The sequence below is a fragment of the Geotrypetes seraphini genome, chromosome 6 (genome assembly GCF_902459505.1).
Source record: "Geotrypetes seraphini chromosome 6, aGeoSer1.1, whole genome shotgun sequence".
NCBI classification, from domain to species: domain Eukaryota; kingdom Metazoa; phylum Chordata; class Amphibia; order Gymnophiona; family Dermophiidae; genus Geotrypetes; species Geotrypetes seraphini.
Window position 1 is genome coordinate 157,027,360 of NC_047089.1, and position 20,426 is coordinate 157,047,785.

The 20,426-nt window shown below is 44.4% G+C and overlaps 1 protein-coding gene across 4 annotated transcripts in view; it reads right to left on the reverse strand.

Annotated features, from left to right (window-relative positions):
- Window positions 1–1,352: 1,352 nt before the first annotated feature.
- The window catches only part of CDC16 (cell division cycle 16), a 226,676-nt gene continuing 207,602 nt past the window's right edge, over window positions 1,353–20,426 (reverse strand). For 3 of the 4 annotated variants that reach the window (XM_033948569.1, XM_033948568.1, XM_033948570.1), the window contains 4 exons: window positions 12,422–12,483; window positions 5,829–5,964; window positions 3,936–4,026; window positions 1,353–2,193 (listed from right to left, as the gene is read on the reverse strand). In XM_033948569.1, the coding sequence (XP_033804460.1) occupies window positions 1,928–2,193; window positions 3,936–4,026; window positions 5,829–5,964; window positions 12,422–12,483 (555 nt within the window). In that variant the 3' untranslated portion in view covers window positions 1,353–1,927. Of the gene's footprint in view, window positions 2,194–3,935; window positions 4,027–4,684; window positions 4,737–5,828; window positions 5,965–12,421; window positions 12,484–20,426 lie in introns of all 4 variants that reach the window. The other variant, XR_004539864.1, reaches the window with a different exon arrangement.

The following is a 20,426-nucleotide window of genomic DNA, read 5'->3' on the forward strand; positions in this document are numbered from 1 at the left end:
ACCTGTTTTCCCTTTCAGCCCCCAAATCCAGTCCCAGACTCCTTCTCTCACAACTCACTTTTTGCAGTCCCAAGCTCCAGCCCTGTTCTCCAAACTGTCTTCTTTTAACAGCCTCCTACTACACCAGGTCTCTTTTCCCAAAAACCTCCCATTAAAGCCTCCTCTCCTCACAAGTCCCATCTTTTCCCTTACCTAGCATCACTCCATCTTTCTTTTTCTTCCCCCTTATACAGAATCACCCAATCTCTCTCCTCCCCATTCAGCATTACATCTTATCTCCCTTCTCTTCTTCCCAATCCAGCATTCTACTCTCTCTTCCAAACAATTCAGCATAGCATTATTGCCCCGACTCTTTCTCCCTTCCCCATCCAGCATCTCTCCCTCTTCTCCATCTAGCATCAAACTATTTATCTTCCTGTACCACACCCAGCATTGTTCTGTCTCCCTCCTTTTCATTCCCCCCAAATTTATCTCTCTTCCCCTATCCAGCATCACTCTCTCTCTTCCTCCCTATTCTGCATCACCCTAATGTCTATCTTCCTGTTCCCCACCCAGCATTGTTCTGTCTTCCTTTCAGCCCCCAATCTATCTTATCTTCCCTTATCTAGCATCACCCCATTTCTTCCCTCATCCATCACCAAATCATTTCTCAATCCCTTGAACCCTTTCCCCCTCATCCAACATGGCTCCCTTTGTTTCTGTTTCCCCTTTCGAACATCCTCAACTCTTCTGGACCCCAGCATTTACCTAGCTGGGGTCCGCTCACATTCCCGCTGCCTTCTAACTCCTTCCCTGGACCCTCTTCTGCTTTTCCCGGACTGCTGTCTCATCTTCTGCGCTGCCAGGAGTTCCCAAGGGATTGCAGCAGAGCCGCGATTAAACCTCCTGCCTGCCCTGGGATTGCAGTAGAGCCACAACCCTGCTTGTTGTTCTCCCCCACTTGGAAGTTCTCAGACCATAACCCCAAGGCTGGGAACACCCCCCTCATGCTTCCACCTGGGGCGGGTCCGCCCCCCCCCCCTCGGCAGACGGAGAGAGGGTGAGAGGGGGCGTCGTCGCCGTGGTGGCTGTCACTGGCTCCGGCCTTGCAGTGTCACTGAGGGAGGGCAATAGTGAAACCGCCGCAGGCAGAGTTCTACTCTACTGCACATGCGGAGGCTTGGAGTTTCAAGTGCGCATGTGCGCTAAGGGTTTTATTATAGTAGATGGAGAGTCTACCCAGATTGTGAACCCAAATGTGGGTTTTGTGACCTCATTTGGAGTGCCAACCAACAGTTTGGGAAGCTCTGTCCTAAACTGTATTGAAATAACTAAAATAACCCTAGAACACATATACTATCTCACTCAATAAGGCCTTTTATCAATTTAATATATAAAAATCTGATGAAAAGAAAACATTTTGCCTCATATACACGTAAACTGTTAGAATGAGAGCAATACCTATTGTGGGGAAACAGTTCATTTTAAAGACACACACAAAATTGGTATCAAAACTTCAGAATTCATTCAGCATTTTTTATCATCAGATGAAATGTTTTAGACAATTTAAGTAAAAGCTTGAAAATTAATTCAGTAGTCTTTGGCTAATCAACTAATTTTTGACAATTAGGACAGGTAGTTTCATATTCTATGAATATTCTCATTCCCTTTATCATACTCATAACAGTCAAATAGCATATTAAAAATTAAAAAACATAATAGAATCTTTTTCATCCTGGTATATATCAATACAATCCGGAAACAGCTTGTTGTGAAAACAATGTGTAATAATCTGTCTTTAAAGGCAGGGAACATTTTCTGATGCTCTATGGTTCTATAAAGAAGACATAGCATGGATTCATATAAAAAGAGCAAACATCCCAATACATGCTGGAGGTGGGAAAAATGCACATCTGATATTTTAAACTTGAGTTGTGTGTGATTAAGGTCATGTACTGTGATCTGACATGGATGTTTCCAACATCATATCACTTTCATTCATTTCATTCTCAAAGGTCTCTTCCAGGGGGCATCTGGAGTCTAAAGATTTTGCTTGATGTGATGTTTCCAGAGCCAGGATTCCACTTTCATCAAGAGTCTGCCTTTCAATATCAAACTCCCTCTCCTCCCATGGTGGAGATATAATATTCTTTAGTGACTTCATTGTGTGCACATCAAAGTCGTAACACCTTAATTTGTCCTTAATTTCTGTGCCTAAAGATAAACAAATGTGTTTGTTACCATAAAAATAATGTGAAAACATACTTTGAATAAGTTAGTTACATTTATTTTATTTATCAGTATTACTATAAAACATTCTTTGAAATCACCCAAACCTATAACAGCAGATAAAGACCTGAGTGGTCTATCCAGTCTGCCCTTTAATTACATGCATTACAATTTAATGATTAATTTTTTTCTTTGTTATTTCTGGGCCACAGAAGTCTGCCTGGTACTGTCCTTGGGTTCCAACTACTGGAGTTGCCGTTGAAACTCACTCTAGCCCAGTGGTCTCAAACTTGCGGCCCGGGGGCCACATGCGACCCGCCAGGTACTATTTTGAGGCCCTCGGTATGTTTATCCTAATCACAAAAGTAAAATAAAACAGTTTCTTGATCATGTCTTTTTAGCTATATAAATTACATTATTATTAAGACTTAGCCAAAAGGAAAGATTTATAAACTATAAAGAGTTTTACCTCATGCAAAATTGTCATTTCTTTAATAAGACATTAACTATTTTTTTCTGAGGCCCTCCAAGTACCTACAAATCCAAAAGTGGCCCTGCAAAGGGTTTGAATTTGAGACCATTGCTCTAGCCCAGGGGTGTCCAATGTCGGTCCTCGAGGGCCGCAATCCAGTCGGGTTTTCAGGATTTCCCCAATGAATATGCATGAGATCTATTAGCATACAATGAAAGCATGTATATTCATTGGGAAAATCCTGAAAATCCGACTGGACTGCGGCCCTCGAGGACCGACATTGGACACCCCTGCTCTAGCCTATCCAAATCATCTCAAACTTTTACGAGATTCAGACCATGAAAGTCTGCCCAGCACCGTCCTCATGTTCCAAATTACCAGGGCTCCCAAAGCCCTCCCAAGTCCATCTTAAACCAAACTGCCATATACAGCAAGTCTGCCCAGTACCAGCCTTCAATTTATACCAATCATATTTATACATCCTCTGTGTTCATCCCACGATTTCTTGAATTCTGTCACCATTTTTCTCTCTACCACCTCCCTCAGGAGGGCATTCCAGGCATCCACCACCCTCTCCTTGAAAAAGAATTTCCTAACAATACTCCTATGTCTACCACCCAATAACCTCAATTTATGCTCTAATTTTACCAATTTCCCTTCTCTGGAAAAGATTTGGTTCTATATTAATACATTTCAAGTATTTAAATGTCTATACCATATCATCGCTATCTCGGTAGTCCCCATAACATCACTCCCTTCAGATGCCATACCCCTGGATGTAAACAGCAAAGAACAGTTTATGCTGATAGCTTCAGGGAGCATCCCTGTTGAAGGGCATGCACTTTCGGATAACGGAACGAGTGATTCTCACGACTGATGCCCGTCTTTTCAGCTGGGGAGCCCATTGCTATATCCAGTGCCAGTGGATCCCTATCAAAAGAAGTGGTCTATAAATCATCTAGAGCTTCAGGCCATAAGGCTAGCATTAAGGGCTCTGGAAAAGACCCTGGAAGGAAAAGCAGTAAGAGTGTTTTCCAACAATGCCACCACAGTGGCATATGTGAACCAGTAGGGAGTCACCAAAAGTGCTCCATTGGATCTGGATTTACAGAGGATATTCCAGTGGGTGGAAGTGCATCTTCAGGCTCTCTCCACGGTGCACATGACTGGAATAGACAATGTGCAAGTAGACTTTCTCAGTCATCAAGTTTTAGACCTGGTGGAATGGTTCCTTTTGCAAAATGAACAATCTTACCAATGTAGGCCTCAGAATCACCAATGTACATTTCTATGCAATGTCCAAGCATAGTTACAGAAAATGTGTCATCTCTCCTAAGTCCAAGAGCCTGCAATTCACAGAATAAAAAATGTCAGAAAAAAAAAAAATCAATTGTCTGTTTGAAATCTACTGTTTTCATTTGGTATTTGGTTTATCTTCAGCATACAAACCAAGTTCAAATGCAGTTTTCTTACACACCAAGAGCAACTCGCACTGGCTTTTAATACATGTAAATACACTTCTCTGCTCGTTGAAATGATGTTGAACATTATGCTCATTCCTAATTATATTTTCTTGCACTACAATGCTGAGTTTGTTACTAGAAGGAAAATAGTCATAGAAGCAGACATGATTAATGGAGGATAAAAGACATTTTATTGATGAATTAAATATAAAATCAAGTTCGATGCACCTGTGTTTTGCCCAGCAAGGGCTGCTTCAGGAGCAAAACATTACTGTCAAAACAAATAGAACCATAAATAAGTCTCATAAAATCATAGCAAAATCATAATATTGATATATTAACAATATCACTATCATAATAAATAAATATCAAACAGCAAACACATAAAAATGAAGTTATATAAGAAGTGCATCTCCAAAATCAAGCAAAGAATCCTTGACCTCACCATACATAATACTACAATAGTGCAAAAAATATATGTTAAGAATTAATCTTATCCAGAGATCCATAAAAAATATTCAGAGTAGTCAAATCCACTTACCAGGACTTCTAAACGTCAAGAGGATGTCTGTCTGGCAGCACTGTAGTATCACCTACGGTGAATTGAAAGGTTCACACCATAAGGGTATGTTATGTGCCTTATTCTGGTCCCCACTCATATTTTGATGGTTTGTCAATTTAGTATGTCACTCTGCATGCTTTTGGAGATGCACTTTTTAATATAACTATGGACTCCTTTTATTAAGTCGCGCTAGCGGGGTTAATGCGCGTGACTTTTCATCTTGCGCTAACCCCCGCGCTGGCCTAAAAACTACCCCCTGCTCAAAAGGAGGCAGTAGCGGCTAGCACAGCCAGTGGTTTAGGAGCCCTATGTATTTATTATTTTTCTATATTTGCTGTTTGATATAATTATTTATTTTGTATGATCCAATACTGATCTTGGTGTTTATGTATCTATTATGTTTCGGTATGATTTTATATGATTTTGCGATACTTATTTTTGGTTCTATTTGTTTAACAGTAATTTTTTGCCCATGAAGCATCTCTTGCAGGCCAAAACATATCTATGTTGGGTTTGATTTTATATTTGATTCCCCAATAAAATACCTTTTATCCTCCATTAAATCATGTTTGGTTCTATACCAAACCATACCATACATTTTCTTCTAGGATTCACTGCAGTTTACAACAGATTTAAGATCAGGACATGTACATGTGAGATGTGGATTGAGGGAATCAAAGAATTACAACAAGATTTAGGGACTGGACATGAGGAAAGAACAGGGGGTAGGCTCCTGGGATTTCACTATAGGTCCAAGGAGAAAAGATGGGTCTTAAGATTCTTTCTGAAGGTTTTGTACTGGCATTGTTGTCACAGGTGGAGGGGAAGACCTTCCTTTTGGGACTAGTGGAGCGCTTACCTAATTGTTTCATGGGACCTTCCTTTGCTACTAGAAAGCAATTTAATTCATGAATCCATTCTTAAAAACAGAACTATAGAAAATGTCACACAAGATCTACCAACTGCAATAAATGGTCCCTAATTTCATCTACTCTTTTCCACTGTTGAGGTTCCTCTGGTTCACCCTAGGCCTTTTCTTTTATAGTTTTGCCTAATTACCTCTCCTTAGAAACTGCCATTGTTATTTAAAACCTAGGTTAGATAGGGACTATCACAGACATACCGTATGAAAATAGTCAATTGCACTTTCAAAGTTTCCCATTAGGCTATGAATATATCCAATGGCAGAATAAGTGGAAGCATTCTGGGGAATTAGCACAAGAGCCTGGCGATGATATTCTAATGCTTCTTCATGCTTTCTGTAAAAAATAAATGCACACAATGAAGAGATAACATTTTAACAAATACAAAGATAAAAAGTACTACTTTTATTATCTCACCTGAATCATGTCCTGCCTTTCTATGATCTAGAAGTTCAGTAATCTAAAAGTGAGTCTGTTAAGTCAGGGCTTTGAAGCCATATATGCTAACTGTGAAACCATAACAGCAATCTGGGTAAAACTATAACTGCCATTTTCCTAGGAAGTTCTGATGGGATAATATAGGGCAGTACATCGCAAACTTTGTGCCGCAGCAGATTCCAGATGTGCCCCGAGACACCGGTAAGGAGGAGAGGCATCAGCTGACTGCTTACAGGACGTGCCTCTCACGGTGAATGTCCTGTAGGCAGTCAGCCGGTGCCAATGACTCTCCTCCGCACTGGCATCTCTCTTCCTCTCCCTGCATGTCCCCTCCTCCAGGATCCCCCACCAGCGAAGTGACAGGTTCAAGGTCGCGGCCTCTGCGCATGACGTCATTGTTTTGAAGTCCACACACTTCTGACAGCCTTCTGGCTGGGCACTGGGTTTAGTGTGCCGTCACACCGAAAAGTTTGCGAGACACCGATATAGTCAGCCATATGAACCATACTTGCCTTTATGAGCATAGCTTAATGCTATCGCCCCCCCCCCCACCCCCCAAGGTCCTAAATCCAGGTCCCCTCCTTAGTCTGTTTTACCTTGCAGAGACAAATCTTGGACAAATATGCACTGTAGACTGTAGTCCCAGCACTGAAACTTCAAACACTTGCTTCAGCAAGGACTCTGTTTTCTGGTACTGAATGTCCTTCGGAGCCAAACTGCCCTCTACTGGAAACTTGGAGGAGCATTTTGAATGGACATAAAGTCAGAATAGAGATGTCCAGCTCTTAATGTCCAAAATGGATATCCACATCTCACATGTATTTTTCAACTGGAAATGTCAGGATTTCCTGTTCAAAAATATATGAGAGGAACCTCTGTGTGCTGAGGACGGTCAGGATGAACAGCCATTTTACAAACTGGAACATCTAACATATGAATGGCAAAAAAGCAGGGACAAGGACATCAGTCTGGCAGCATTCTTAGAAAAGTGGCCACATAGACTCTCTGAAGAACAGGGGCAGCCATGGTCAGTGCAGGGGACTTTAAACCAAGGGACCCAAGTTCAAACCCCCCTTTAATTATTTGTAATTGTGAGACCACCAAAAATAGAAAAATACATATTGTATCTGAATGTACACCACTTCAATAGCCTGCAGGCTTGTAGGTGGCTTATACATTTAAGTGCAGTAAGTATTTTTCTGTTTCTGGAGTGCTCACAATAATAATAATAAAAAAACCACTACAAGTTAAAGTGGGATTTGAAGCTGGGTCCCTTAGTTTAAAATCCATTTAACTAACTACTAGGCTACTCCTCAGACTTGCCTCCTGCTTTGCTAAGAATGCACATAATACCTGAAGCTGTCAGAGCTTGTTATCAACATTCAGTTTCCCTTTCAGGGGTGGAGGAGGACAGCAACCCCTGGGGGATTAAGGAGGTGTCATGCCTTAATCCCTCCAGTGGCCAGCTGCTCAATCAGAGAACAAAAAGGAAAACTGCAGACTCAATATACCAACAAGTAAAATCTATGGGTAGAATCTACATTTATTGTAAAATATTCAAGTTCACAAGTGAAATCCACTGGGACCCGACACGGTCACAATACCTTCCTCAGGGGTCCTTAGAAAAGTCAATCTGTCAATGTCTATAGTATATCTGCTCTGTATTACCCTGAAAGCCCAGATGTCTTTACAGGGTGCTGGGCCAATAGTGTTTACATAAAACCTTAGCCTTCCCCTGATAGGAAGAGCTTTCAAAATGGACCCTAGACTACAGGCTATGTCTACCAGGTTAAATCATAATCCCATTCCAAATTTTTATTGAGAAGCCAGCTGTGGTTTTAATACCTTCCACTATATGGGACAAAAGCAAAGTTTCTGTTGCTAGGATCAAGTGTCTCTCTTTAGCGCCTCAATCAAGTACTTTCTCAATGTCACAGATGATGGGTCTGCAGAGAGTCTGAACATAGCATAGTACTCTTTAACTGATCTACTGCCTCCTTGACTTTATCTTTCTAAAAAGATCATCTTTCTTGCACATCATATTTAAGGTCTGAAGACAGCAGATATGAGAATCTACAGGCACCAAAATCCATGGCAGATGATCTCAAATGTAGTCTTGAAAGCACCACTGGTCAACCTGCACACCTTTCCTTTATGTTACCTAAAGTCATCATATATTTCTTCAGGAAAGAAACTAACTGACCTTCAAGCTTTTCCACAGCAGATATGAAATTATGTGGGAAGCAAGCATAGTGTCTTACCTAGAAGTGGTTGGTCCGTTCGAGGCCATATAGGTTAGGTAAAGTTATAAAGTTACAATTTTTTAAACCATGTAAAGTCATATCTAGCAATCACGTCTTCAGTACTCTCTCTTCTAGAGAACTAAATAACAAAAATTTCAGTCTTTAAATAGATACTTGGTCTTCTTGGTCCACACGCGTGTCACGCAGCCCTTTAAGAAGGCCCAAAGAGAAGGGGCCTCAACTCAGCTGCATGAAGCTCTGATGAACTGGCTTCCTTCCTCCTATTTCTTTAACAAAATCAATTTTTTTTTTACTGTCTTCTTGGTCCCTGATTGGCTGAGGCACCACAGGCCCTTCCCAATGGAGGAGCCCGAGGCGCCTCAGCCAAACAGTGCCTTAGGCCCCTCCCCATGCATCAGATGATGCATCGGGGTGTGGCCTAAGACCAGTATCGTGGCAGAGGCAAGAACAGGAGGACTTTGGGCTTCCTTCTGCTCAAGAAGACGATCACGGGAGGCCTCAGGAGCAGGAGGGACTAGGCATCCCTCCTTCTCCCAAGAATTCTAAATGTACGGGGAGGGGGTGGGTTGGGCCGGGCCCGGCCAGCCGGATGGCCTACTACAGGGAGGGAGGTGGGCTGGGCCGGGCCCGGCCAGGTGGTGTTTAAGATGGCAGGAGGGAGTTGGCTTCCCTCCTGCCTTGTGTTGGTGGGGCATCGGCGCGGGGGGGGAATCATCAAGGGGTGGACAGGCATCAGTGTGCGGGGGGCATCGGCATGGGGTGGGGGGGCAGCACTAGCCACAATTTTTTAAAAAACATTTTAACTTTTTTACATAGGCCAGGGAGCCTGTGGGTTAAAACCACGGGCTCACAATGCGGGGAAGGGCAGGAGAGGTTCAGGGCAGCAGAGAGCAGGGCATAGAGCAGGGCTGGAGCTGGAGAGTCAAAAAAATGTTTTCGACTGGTCCCCAGCAGTCACTTTTTGGGTTGATTGGCCAGCCTAGTTGGATTGGGAAATTTGTTTAGTGAATCGTGCTCTTCCTACTTTGCATGCAGTTCCCCTCATTTGCATGCACGGATTGGAAGTGGATCGCAGGAGAGAAAATTTGGTTGCTAAGGGGTCGCAAACCGGTCGGTACACGAACGGATTGATTAGTGAATCTAGCCCATGGTATAAAACAAAAAACCAGGAAGACAAATCCCTTTGGAAAACCTACTAGATGACTACAAATTGGCTACCCTCAAAACCAAAAATGCCTATTATTCCAACATACTACTAAAGTCCCCAAACAGATCAAGGAGAATGTTTGCGCTGACAAAAAGTTTCTTCACTGCTTCCCAAGGGAATTGTCAATCCCTGCAATCAAAGCTAGACAGCAAAACATTATCCACCTTTTTCCATGAGAATATGTATAACATTCGCTCTAACCTAGAATCGGAGGTCAATCACTGCAAAACACTCTTGTCGACATACTACAAGGTACTTTGCCAGAGACCGGCCCTAGCCCAGACTTGGAGCTCAAATCATTCCAAAACAACATGGCATGAGGTACCAAATCATGGAACAGTACCCTAAATCACTTCAAAACAGTCTCTTATGCTGACCTGAGCAAGATAGTAAACTCACTATGTAACCTCAAGCTCAACCCTAGACCCCTGTCCAACCAATCTGCTGATATCAGTTAAAGAAACCTTCCTGCAATCAATCCTTCCTCTAATCAATGAATCTCTACAGTCTGGAGTGGTACCTGTTAGTTGGAAACTGGCTGTGGTTCAACCTATCCTAAAGAAACCTAACTCAGACCCTGATCAACCAAGTAATTTTAGACCAGTCTCCAATCTTCCATTCCTATCAAAGATTTTAGAAAAAGTCATCCTACAACAACTGCAAGACTTTGTAGACAACCAAAAAGCACTGTCTATCAATCGGAATTCAGAAAATTCCACAATACTGAATACAGTCTTAATAGACATTTTCAATGACTGCTGGAAATTCATGGACAAAGGAGAATATGTATTGCTTGTCCTCCTTGATCTAAGTGCCTCATTCAATACCATCGATCACACTCTTCTCTTATCCAGGCCAGATAACATTGGTATATGTGACCCTGCATTATGCTAGTTCTCCTCCTTTTAGATCACAGAGTGTGCTACTAGGGGCTGACATGTCACAACCCAAACCACTTAAAATATGGCGCACCTCAAGGCACCTTACTGTCTCCACTACGTTTTAACTTGTATGTTAGACCAATGCTTGATATTGCTTTGAAATACAATATTAAGATTCACTCTTTTGCAGATGACATCCAACTTTATCTTTTACTAGGAATGAACCAAAACACAGACACTCAAATCAAAAAATTACAACGATGTGTATCTGAAATCAAAGATTGGATGACTATAAATAAGCTACAATTAAATGCATCCCAAACCAAACTGATATGGATTTGAAAGAAAAACTGCACTCACCTCGTCCTTCCTTCACCTGGGATAATACATCTCTTATAGCCGAGGAACAAGTCCGCAGGCTTGGAGTTATACTTGTCTATGACCTGCCACTTACGAGCCATGTCTTCCAGGTAGTTATCAACCTCTTTTTACTACCTACATTGATTACAAAAATCCGAATATACACACAGTCCCCGGGTTAAGAACGTCCGACTTAAGACAGACTTGTACTTATGAACCAGAGTCCTGCCTCTCCCTTCCTGTGCCAATGCACCCCCTCTTCCTCCCTTCCTGTCCCAATGTGACCCTCCTCCTTCCTGTCCCAATGCGTCCCTCATTGTTCTTCCCTCCATTCTACGTCCCAAATTTGTGCCTCTCTCCCCCCCATGGGTGTTTACCTCCGCTGGCCAGCTGCCTCCTCCCAGCTGCACTTCTCTTCACAAAGCCGCAAGCAGAGGCTTCAGCACGCAGCTGACCCGGAAGCCTGCTTTCGGGTCAGCCACACATAAGAGCCATGGCTTTGCAAAGAGAAGTGTTATTAAAAAAAAAAAACCACTAGGGTATACTATCTGAAAGTATTTTTTATTTTTAGTTATTTTCTACATTTTTATTCCGCACTACCCAAAGTTCTAGGCGGATTACAACAAACATACACAAATTTAGCTCACACAAAAAGCTGGTGTAAAACCCTGAGTCATTTGTATCTGCAGGCAATTTTCCAAAGAAAATGCACGGACTTCGCCTTTGAAAATCTGTGCTGCAAAATACTTAAACACTTTAGACTCAGTTCTGTAAATGGCACCCAAATTTGGATGCCAATAAAAATTATATTCTATAAATGGCACTCAGAGTCGGGCATTTATAAAATAATGTTTGGTGCCAGGATCCACGCCAAAATGCACACCAACTGGTACTTAATCTAAATTTGTGCACCAAAATTAGGTATGGATACCCCAAATTCTATAACATAGAAACATAGAAGATGACGGCAGAAAAGGGCTACAGCCCATCAAGTCTGCCCACTCTGCTTACCCACCCCCTGTCTATGCCCTAATGACCCAATTTCCTTATCTTGACCCTCATAGGGATCCCACATGGGTATCCCATTTATTCTTAAAGTCTGGCACGCTGTCTGCCTCGATCACCTGCACTGGAAGCTTGTTCCAATGATCAACCACTCTCTCTGTGAAGAAATACTTTCTGGTGTCGCCATGAAATTTTCCGCCCCTGAGTTTGAGCGGGTGCCCTCTTGTGGCCAAGGGTCCCTTGAGAAAGAAAATATCATCTTCCACTTCGACACGTCCTGTGAGGTACTTAAATGTTTCGATCATGTCTCCCCTCTCCCTACGTTCCTCGAGAGTGTAGAGCTGCACACAAATTCCAGAAACACTCCTGATCCATTTATACTCCTCCCATGGCTATATCCCCTTTATTTTACATATGAATCCCAGCACCTACAGATGTGTGTGCAAATCTTAATTAATGATAATTAGTGCCAATGATTGATTATTAGCGCACAATCTGAACCAATTGGCTTGTTTATCAATCAAATTGTGCACCCAAGTTGGATGTGTGCCCTAATTTCCACATGCAATATACTTGAAAAAAAATTACCTAAAAGTCTGGCTTATTTTATTGAATATACATTTTAAAATCTTACTTACTTGAGCTTTCTACATACATGTCCTAGGTTGTTTAGTAAGGGCTCCCATTTATCAACTGTTACCTGCAAAACAATTCAATGTCATATTTTCTGACCAGTCATTTAGCCTATGGATATAGCATTTTGATATTCAAATCATTCTTCAATTTGCATTCATATCTGAAAATCAGTGCAACATATTCTAACCCAACAAGCATGTTTTTTAAAATGAATTAATATTTTTAAGGAAAAGTTATGTCTTTAGTCCTATCAGACCGGTCCAGACAAATAGGTTGTGTCTGTCTACCAGTGGACAGAGACAAAGGAAGAAAATGGTTCTTAACTGACTCGCTCTTAAGGGTAGTATGGATCACAGAATTTTTAGTGTTCAGAATAGCCAAGCAATGGCTCAAAATTTGCCTGATGGCCAATATAGAAACTTTGGGATCAAATGCAGATATATCACTGAGTCAGGAGACATGTGACATACAATAAAGAAATATTAGATTTCTTACCTCGATAATAATCTTTCTTGTAGATGTGTCTAGTGGTCCTGAACCCACAAGTTTCTTGCAGATAATGTCAATCATATTTTGAACTCTGCCTCCTTCCCAGGGAGCTGCTCCTACCCCCTCAGTTTATGCAAAAGCAATTAAGTAGCACTGTAATAATAGACATAACCGGAAAGAGGGAAATGGGGGACAACTTCAATTCTGTTTTGATCTGTAAAAAACATTACCAATTAACATGATAACATTCAAGTAACTGCTCAAACCAGATATAAAAACATGTGCAACCAGCGCTAATCTTATATAGAGCTTGTAGTTAGTCGCATGTCCTGCTATCAAGCAGAGACTAAACCACACTTTACGTTCTTGAGTGTTTTCCTTTTTTTAATCCTCTCAGTTCATCTGAAAGACAAAGAATTCTCCAAATTCATATTGATCTTAAGGCAGAAGGCAGGCAAAGCCCACTGACAAGTTGGGCTTCAGGACCACTAGACACATCTACAAGAAAGATTATGGTAAAAACCTAATCTTTCTTTCTAGTGCAATGTGTTTACTGGTCCTGAAAGCTAGGAACATACCAAAGCAGTCCCCAGAGACTAGGGCAGGCCCGCTAAGCCTGCTTTCAAAATGGAGGACCCAAAAGCAGCGTCTTTTCTGGCTACTACATCCACCTTATAGAACCTGGTAAAGGTATATAGACCTTAGGAGAATATGCCTAAGTTGTCACTCATGAGATGGCAAATCCTCTAGTGAAATGCACTTTCAATGTGATCGGCAGCTGCTTACTGCAGCCCACATACACGGAGGAAATTGCCCTTTTAATCCATCTGGAAATCGAGGCTTCAGACACCAGTCTCCCTTTTTTAGCATTAGCATGATAGGTCAGAAGAAAAAGGTGATCTGATAAGCAAAACTCATTGGTAACTTCAAGGTACTGGAGAAGCACTCTCTTGACATCCAGCAAATGCAATGCTTTATCCTTTTTCTTAGACCACCTTAGGATGAAAGTGGGCAAATGGATTTCCTGATTGACATGGAAGGCCAAGACTACTTTTGGTTAGAAGGATGGAACTGTGCGTAAGGAGAGCCCTGCTGTTTCCATAATTTTAAGGAATGGCTCCCTGCAGGACAGAGCTTGTAACTTGGAAACTCGTCTCGCCAATGTAATCGCCACCAGAATCAGAAGCCTCCCAGAAGAGTTCAAATGGAACTTTACTGAGACCTTGTAATATGGTGTTAAGATTCCAGGAAGAGAAAGGAAGATGTACCAGAGGGCGCAATCAAAGAGCCCCTTTAATGAACAAGGTGACATCTGGGTGAGACATAAGAGCTTCTCCCGCTCCCCCAACTTGGAAACAGGAAAGGCCCTCTGAAGTCCCTCTTGCAAAAAATCAAGATCTACCAAAAATGGAACTCATTATAGTTCTACATCACCTACTGCACACTAGTGCTGAAAGGACTTCCAGGCCTTAGCATAGGCTGCTACCATTGATGGCTTCTTAGCAGAGTGGAGATGACCACGTCTGAGTAACCCGCTCAAGAGCCAAGCCATAAGCCCAAAGTGTTCTGGATTCTCAATAGAGACCAGTCCCTGAGTGAGAAGATACACCTGGACTGGCAGTCTGAGGCCTTCATCCTTCTGGAGGCGAACTAGTTCTGTGGGGCCAATCGGGTGCCATTAGGACTACCAACCCCAGATGACTCACAATCCTGCGAAAGACTCGACCTAGCATGGGCCACAGAGGAAACACGTACAAGAGCACTTTCTCCGGCCATGACTGGAAAGATCTGAACCAGCTGGAAACGTGGGCGACAAAGTGGCAGATGAACTTTAACATAAGCAAATGCAAGGTGATGCATCTAGGAAAGAAAAACAAGGAACATAAGTACAAGATGTTGGGGGTGACATTAGCAAAATGCGAACAAGAAACAGATTTAGGGGTACTGATTGACAATACCCTAAAGCCATCGGTACAATGTGTGGCGGCGGCGAAGAAAGCAAACAGGATGTTAGGCATAATTAAGAAGGGGATCACGAGTAGATCGGAAGATGTCATAATGCCACTTTATAGAACAACTAGTCTTTAAGCCCGTTACATTAACGGGTGCTAGAATATATATGTGTGTGTGTCTTTATTTCTTTCTCTCTCTGTCTCCTTAGCCACTTTTTGTAATTCTGTCTTTTTTTTTTCTTTCTGTCTTTCTTTTGGCTGTCCACCACCACCCCTTGCGTGCTCCCCCTGTCAATTCTCCCTTATTTTTACATCCCCTGTGTCCACCACCATCCCTTCACTGCTCCCCTTATCCAGCAGCAGCCCTTCTCCCTTTGTTTTACCTCCCCCCTGTCCATCAGCACCTCTTCCTGCTCCCCCTGTCCAGCAGTAGGCCTCCCTTCATTTTTCTGCCCCCCCAGTCCATCAGCACCTCTTCCTGCTCCCCCTGTTCAGCAGTAGGCCTCCCTTCATTTTTCTGCCCCCCTGTCCATCAGCACCTCTTCCTGCTCCCCCTGTCCAGCAGTAGGCCTCCCTTCATTTTTCTGCCCCCCCTGTCCATCAGCACCTCTTCCAGCTCCCCCTGTCCAGCAGTAGGCCTCCCTTCATTTTTCTGCCCCCCCAGTCCATCAGCACCTCTTCCTGCTCCCCTGTTCAGCAGTAGGCCTCCCTTCATTTTTCGGCCCCCCTGTCCATCAGCACCTCTTCCTGCTCCCCCTGTCCAGCAGTAGGCCTCCCTTCATTTTTCTGCCCCCCCCTGTCCATCAGCACCTCTTCCTGCTCCCCCTGTCCAGCAGTAGGCCTCCCTTCATTTTTCTGGCCTCCCTTGTCCATCAGCACTTCTTCGTGCTCCCCCTGTCCAGCAGTAGGCCTCCCTTCATTTTTCGGCCCCCCTTGTCCATCAGCATCTCTTCCTGCTCCCCCTGTCCAGCAGTAGGCCTCCCTTCATTTTTCTGCCCCCCCCTGTCCATCAGCACCTCTTCCTACTCCCCCTGTCCAGCAGTAGGCCTCCCTTCATTTTTCTGCCCCCCCCTGTCCATCAGCACCTCTTCCTGCTCCCCCTGTCCAGTAGTAGGCCTCCCTTCCTACCTGAGTGCTTTAGCTGTACTGCCTTGAAGGAGGGCCGCCAGCGCCGCTCTGTGAAGGCCTCCTCCTGGCAGCCGCTGCTCGCGGCCGAAACTGACTCTTCCTGTAAGCCGCTCCTGGCCCTGCGTCTGCCCTCAGCCGACAGCCGCTTGCCTCAAAGCCCTCCTCCCGGCAGCCTCCGTTCCGTGTTGCAGGAAATCGTGTGAGTTTGCGAGAGCCGGGGACCGCCTCAAGCGCTGTGTTGGGGGGGTAGGCAGGCGCGGGGACCGGGATGCACGCTTTCGAAATCGAGTTGCCGCCATTTTGAAGATCGTTCTACCCTGCTCCTTGCCTTAGTATATTTTTAATTTGAAAGACACGGTGGTGGCGGCTCCTCTCAAGATCCCCGACTGCATTGGACTTCCGACGCAGGTGGGGATCCTGAGAGGAGCCGCTGCCTCATCTTTCAATTTAAAAATATAGTAAGGCAAGGAGCAGGGCAGAACGAAGAACAGCAGAGTTTTGTGCAGTTCGGGAGAGGAGCCGGTAGCATGCAGAGTGAGAGGCGGGGGTGAGGAAGGCCGGCGCAGATGTGTAATTTTTTTTATTTTTTATTTGAAAGCTGCCGCCGCCACAGCCGAGTACAAAGCTAGTAGGTGGTGACGTAAAACCCGCGCATGCGCACTCGTATTTTCGCGACAGATCAGGGAACACGTTTTTTTTAGTGCGCATGCGCGGCCTATCATTTTATTATATTAGATGGTCAGACCGCACTTGGAATATTGTGTCCAACACTGGTGTCCATACCTCAAGAGGGATATAATTCTGTTGGAGAAAGTGCAGAGGCGAGCCACGAAACTCGTCAAAGGAATGGAGCATTTGAGCTACAAAGAACGACTCGGGAAACTGGGACTGTTTACCCTCGAGAAGAGAAGACTGAGAGGGGATTTGATAGAGACTTTTAAAATATTAAAAGGATTTGATAAGATAGGCCAAGAAGCAGAAATGCTAACATTTTCAGATGTGACAAGGACAAGAGGTCATAGCCTGAAACTGAGTGGTAGCAAGTTTAGGACAAATCTCAGGAAGTTCTGTTTTACTCAGTGAGTGGTGGGTGCTTGGAATGCACTCCCGAAGGAGGTTGTGGCGGAGACTACGATACTGGGATTCAAGCGCAAGTTGGATGCACACCTTCTTGCATATCATATTGAGGGATACGGTAAAGTCGGGTCTCCAAAAAGGAGTACCTAATTTGGCAGCCGCGTGTGCGGAGCACCAGACTAGATGGACCTCGGTCTGATCCGGTGGGGGCATTTCTTATGTTCTTATGTTTAATGCATACAGCCCTGCGCTTCCAGGCTCCTAGCTTCAGCTGTAAAAGCCTTTGAGTTTACTGTTGAGGCAATTTATGGACACACCCTACCGCCAAACTAAGGAGGTGAATGCCTAGGGGGACAGAGTCCATTCCCCTGGGTTGAGAATCTGTCAACTGAGAAAGTTGGCCTACACATTTCCTACTCCCGCTACTTGCGTGGCTGAGAGAACCTGCAAATGAGCTTCTGTCCACCAAAAGATGAGTTGGACTTCTAGGTGTAACAGGACACTTCTGGTTCTCCTTGCCTATTGAAATAGGCCACCGCGGTTGCATTGTCTGAGAAGTCTCTGACTGCCTTGCCTTCCAGAGACTTCTCCAGTGCCTGAAGCGCTAGTCAAATGGTTCTGAGTTTTAGTTAATTTATGGACAACTTTTAATGAGTCAGTGTCCAATGACCCTGAACTGGTTGTCCATTGTAAAGACCCCTCCAGCCGTAAAGACTGGCATCAGTTGTTAACAACTCCAAGGAGGAAATTCAGAGAGGCATTTCCCTTGAGAAGGCAGCTATCTGCAGCTACCACTACAGACTGCTCTTCATTTCCAGCAACCAGGGAAGCAGTTGCTGAAGAGAGTCCATCTAAGGAGACCACTGAGACAGAAGAGAGTCTTGAAGAGGTCTCATAAGAGCTCTTGCCTAAGGGTCCGCCTCTATAGCTATCATCAACAACCCCAGGACTTGTAGATAATGTCATGCCATGGGAGTCGAACACTGTAGCTGGTCCAAAATTTGCTTCCGGAGCTTCAGTCTGCATGGCTCTGGAAGACAGTCCTAGCCGAAGGCCATATCAAACAAAGCTCCTAGGTGCTTGGTTGACTCCAGCTGGCTCTTTTTGAAGTTGATGATCCATCGCAAGTCCTGGAGGAGTTCGACCACTCTCAAAACTGCCTGCTCACCTTCCTCCTTAGACAGAGCTCTGATTAGCCAATCTTCCAAATACAGGAGCACCTGGATCCCAGCCTTGTGGAAGTGCTCTGCTACCACCACCATCACTTTGGTAAAGTACAGGTGCTGTTGCAAGGCTGAAGAACTGAAAATGCTATTCCAACACGTGAAAACGCAAGAACCTCCTGTGGGATGGAAATATAGGAATGCGTAAATAGGCCTCCATCAAATTGAGGGAGGCAAGAAACTCCTTCAGCGCCATTGCCATTATGACCGACTGCACAGTCTCTATGTGGAAATGTGGCACATTTCAGTGCAGCACTGACTGACTTGAGGTCAAGAATTGGCCTCCAGGTATCTGAGCCTTTCTTTGGCACGATGACATATATGGGGTATCTGCCTGAGCCCAAGTCTTTATCCGGTACTGGCTCTATGGCACGAAGATCCAGAAGCCTTTGTACCATTGCCCAGATTCTTTGTAGATTCTCTGGTTGGCTGGACGGAGAGAGCACTCAGAGGTTTGGAAGGGAGGCACAAAACTCAATTTTGAAACCTTCTCAAACAACTTCTAGGATCCAACAGTGTGCACCTATCTGAGCCCAGACCAACCAAAAGGCCGACAACCTGCCCCTTAACCAAGAGGGGTTTGACCACTGTCCTGGCATCATTGTGCTTTCTTGAAGGTTGGAGAGGGACGAGAGCCAGAAGCTTATTATCTTCTGCCCCCGCTGAACCTCTGCCATGACCCCTGAAAGAACATCTGCGTTGCTTGGCCTCCCGCATAAAGATAGAATCTTCGAGAGCCTCAAAAATTCCCATATCCTGGACCCCAAGTCATCTGGGGTCTGCTGATTGGTAACACTGGCCATCAGGTCATCCAGACCCTTGCCAAATAGTATCTGCCCTTGAAAGGGAAGCCTGCTCAGGGTGGCTTTAGAAACTGATTCTCCAGAGACAGCGCCTCTACTATATAATTCACCTCAAGACAGAAGCATTTGGGGATCTTCATCATCCTCCAAGGCTGGGATTTGAGACAGATGGGTGTTGGAAGCACTTGCCACAAAGGAAGCCACAGTTGCTGCCTTAATCCTTAAGGCCAAAGCTTCAAATTCCCTCTTGAGGACCATATCCACTTTATGGTCCTGAGTATCTTTTAACATTACACCTCCTTCACTAGGCAAAATGGTTCATTTGGTGACCTATGCCACCAACGAATCCACCTTCGGTTGAAAAAACAGCTGCTGGAAATCCAGAACCATTGGATAAAACTTGGCCATAGTCTTAGCCACTCACAGGGACCCTTCTGACGATTCCCAGTGGTCCATAACCAGCTTTGTAATGTCAGGATGTGAGAGAACGAAAGCGGTTGGAGCAACTGAGCCCCTCCTGACGAGGGGACTGGAAGAACTTCTAGCTTCAATTCTTGTAATAGAAATAATGACTGAGAGCGCAGAGGCATTGAACAGCTAAGGCACCATGGGGTCTTCACCCTGGTCCAGTACTACCACTACCGTTTCTTTACTGCTGTTCTCATGCAGAGAACCAGACACTACCAGAGAAACTGAGTCCTGAGACAATAGTGGCATGGAATCGGACTTTCCATCCTCCCAATCTATGTCAGACTGAACCTCCTGGTCCAGCTCTGTGTCCTAATCTAGTCAGGGCACATGCTGAGGGGAGCTCCCCTGAACCACCACTGCAGACGCTCAGGACCCTCAGCAGTTCAAATAGGCATTCCACATAAGGCTCACAAAATTCAGGGTGAAGCCTTGAATTGGGGGTCTCAAGGGCCCCAGCAGAGACCCATTGCTGGTCCTCCTAAGTTCCGCAGCCACTGCACATCTGCACTTGGCCAATGTACCTTCAGAGGGCTCTGGAAAAGGTCTCTTCCCTTGGTCATGCACCTGCTGTGAAACCCCAGCCCTGGAAGACTCGGAAGAGGCTGAGCCCAAGGATCCTGCCCCTTCCCTGCTTGCACCATCGCACACAAGACATGGATGCTCCTCAGCCGGTCATCCAGCACAAACCTAGCATGATATAGGAGTAGGAAGGCCTGAGGGGTCCATCCCTGTCAATTGTAAGTAAAATTGAGGGGTTTGGAAAAAGATGGAGGCTTTAGAAAAAAAAGATTGTTTAATCATGTCAAAAATGGCCCATAGGGACTTCTCTGAAGTACAAAAATTGCAGGGAAAGGGGTTTTACAG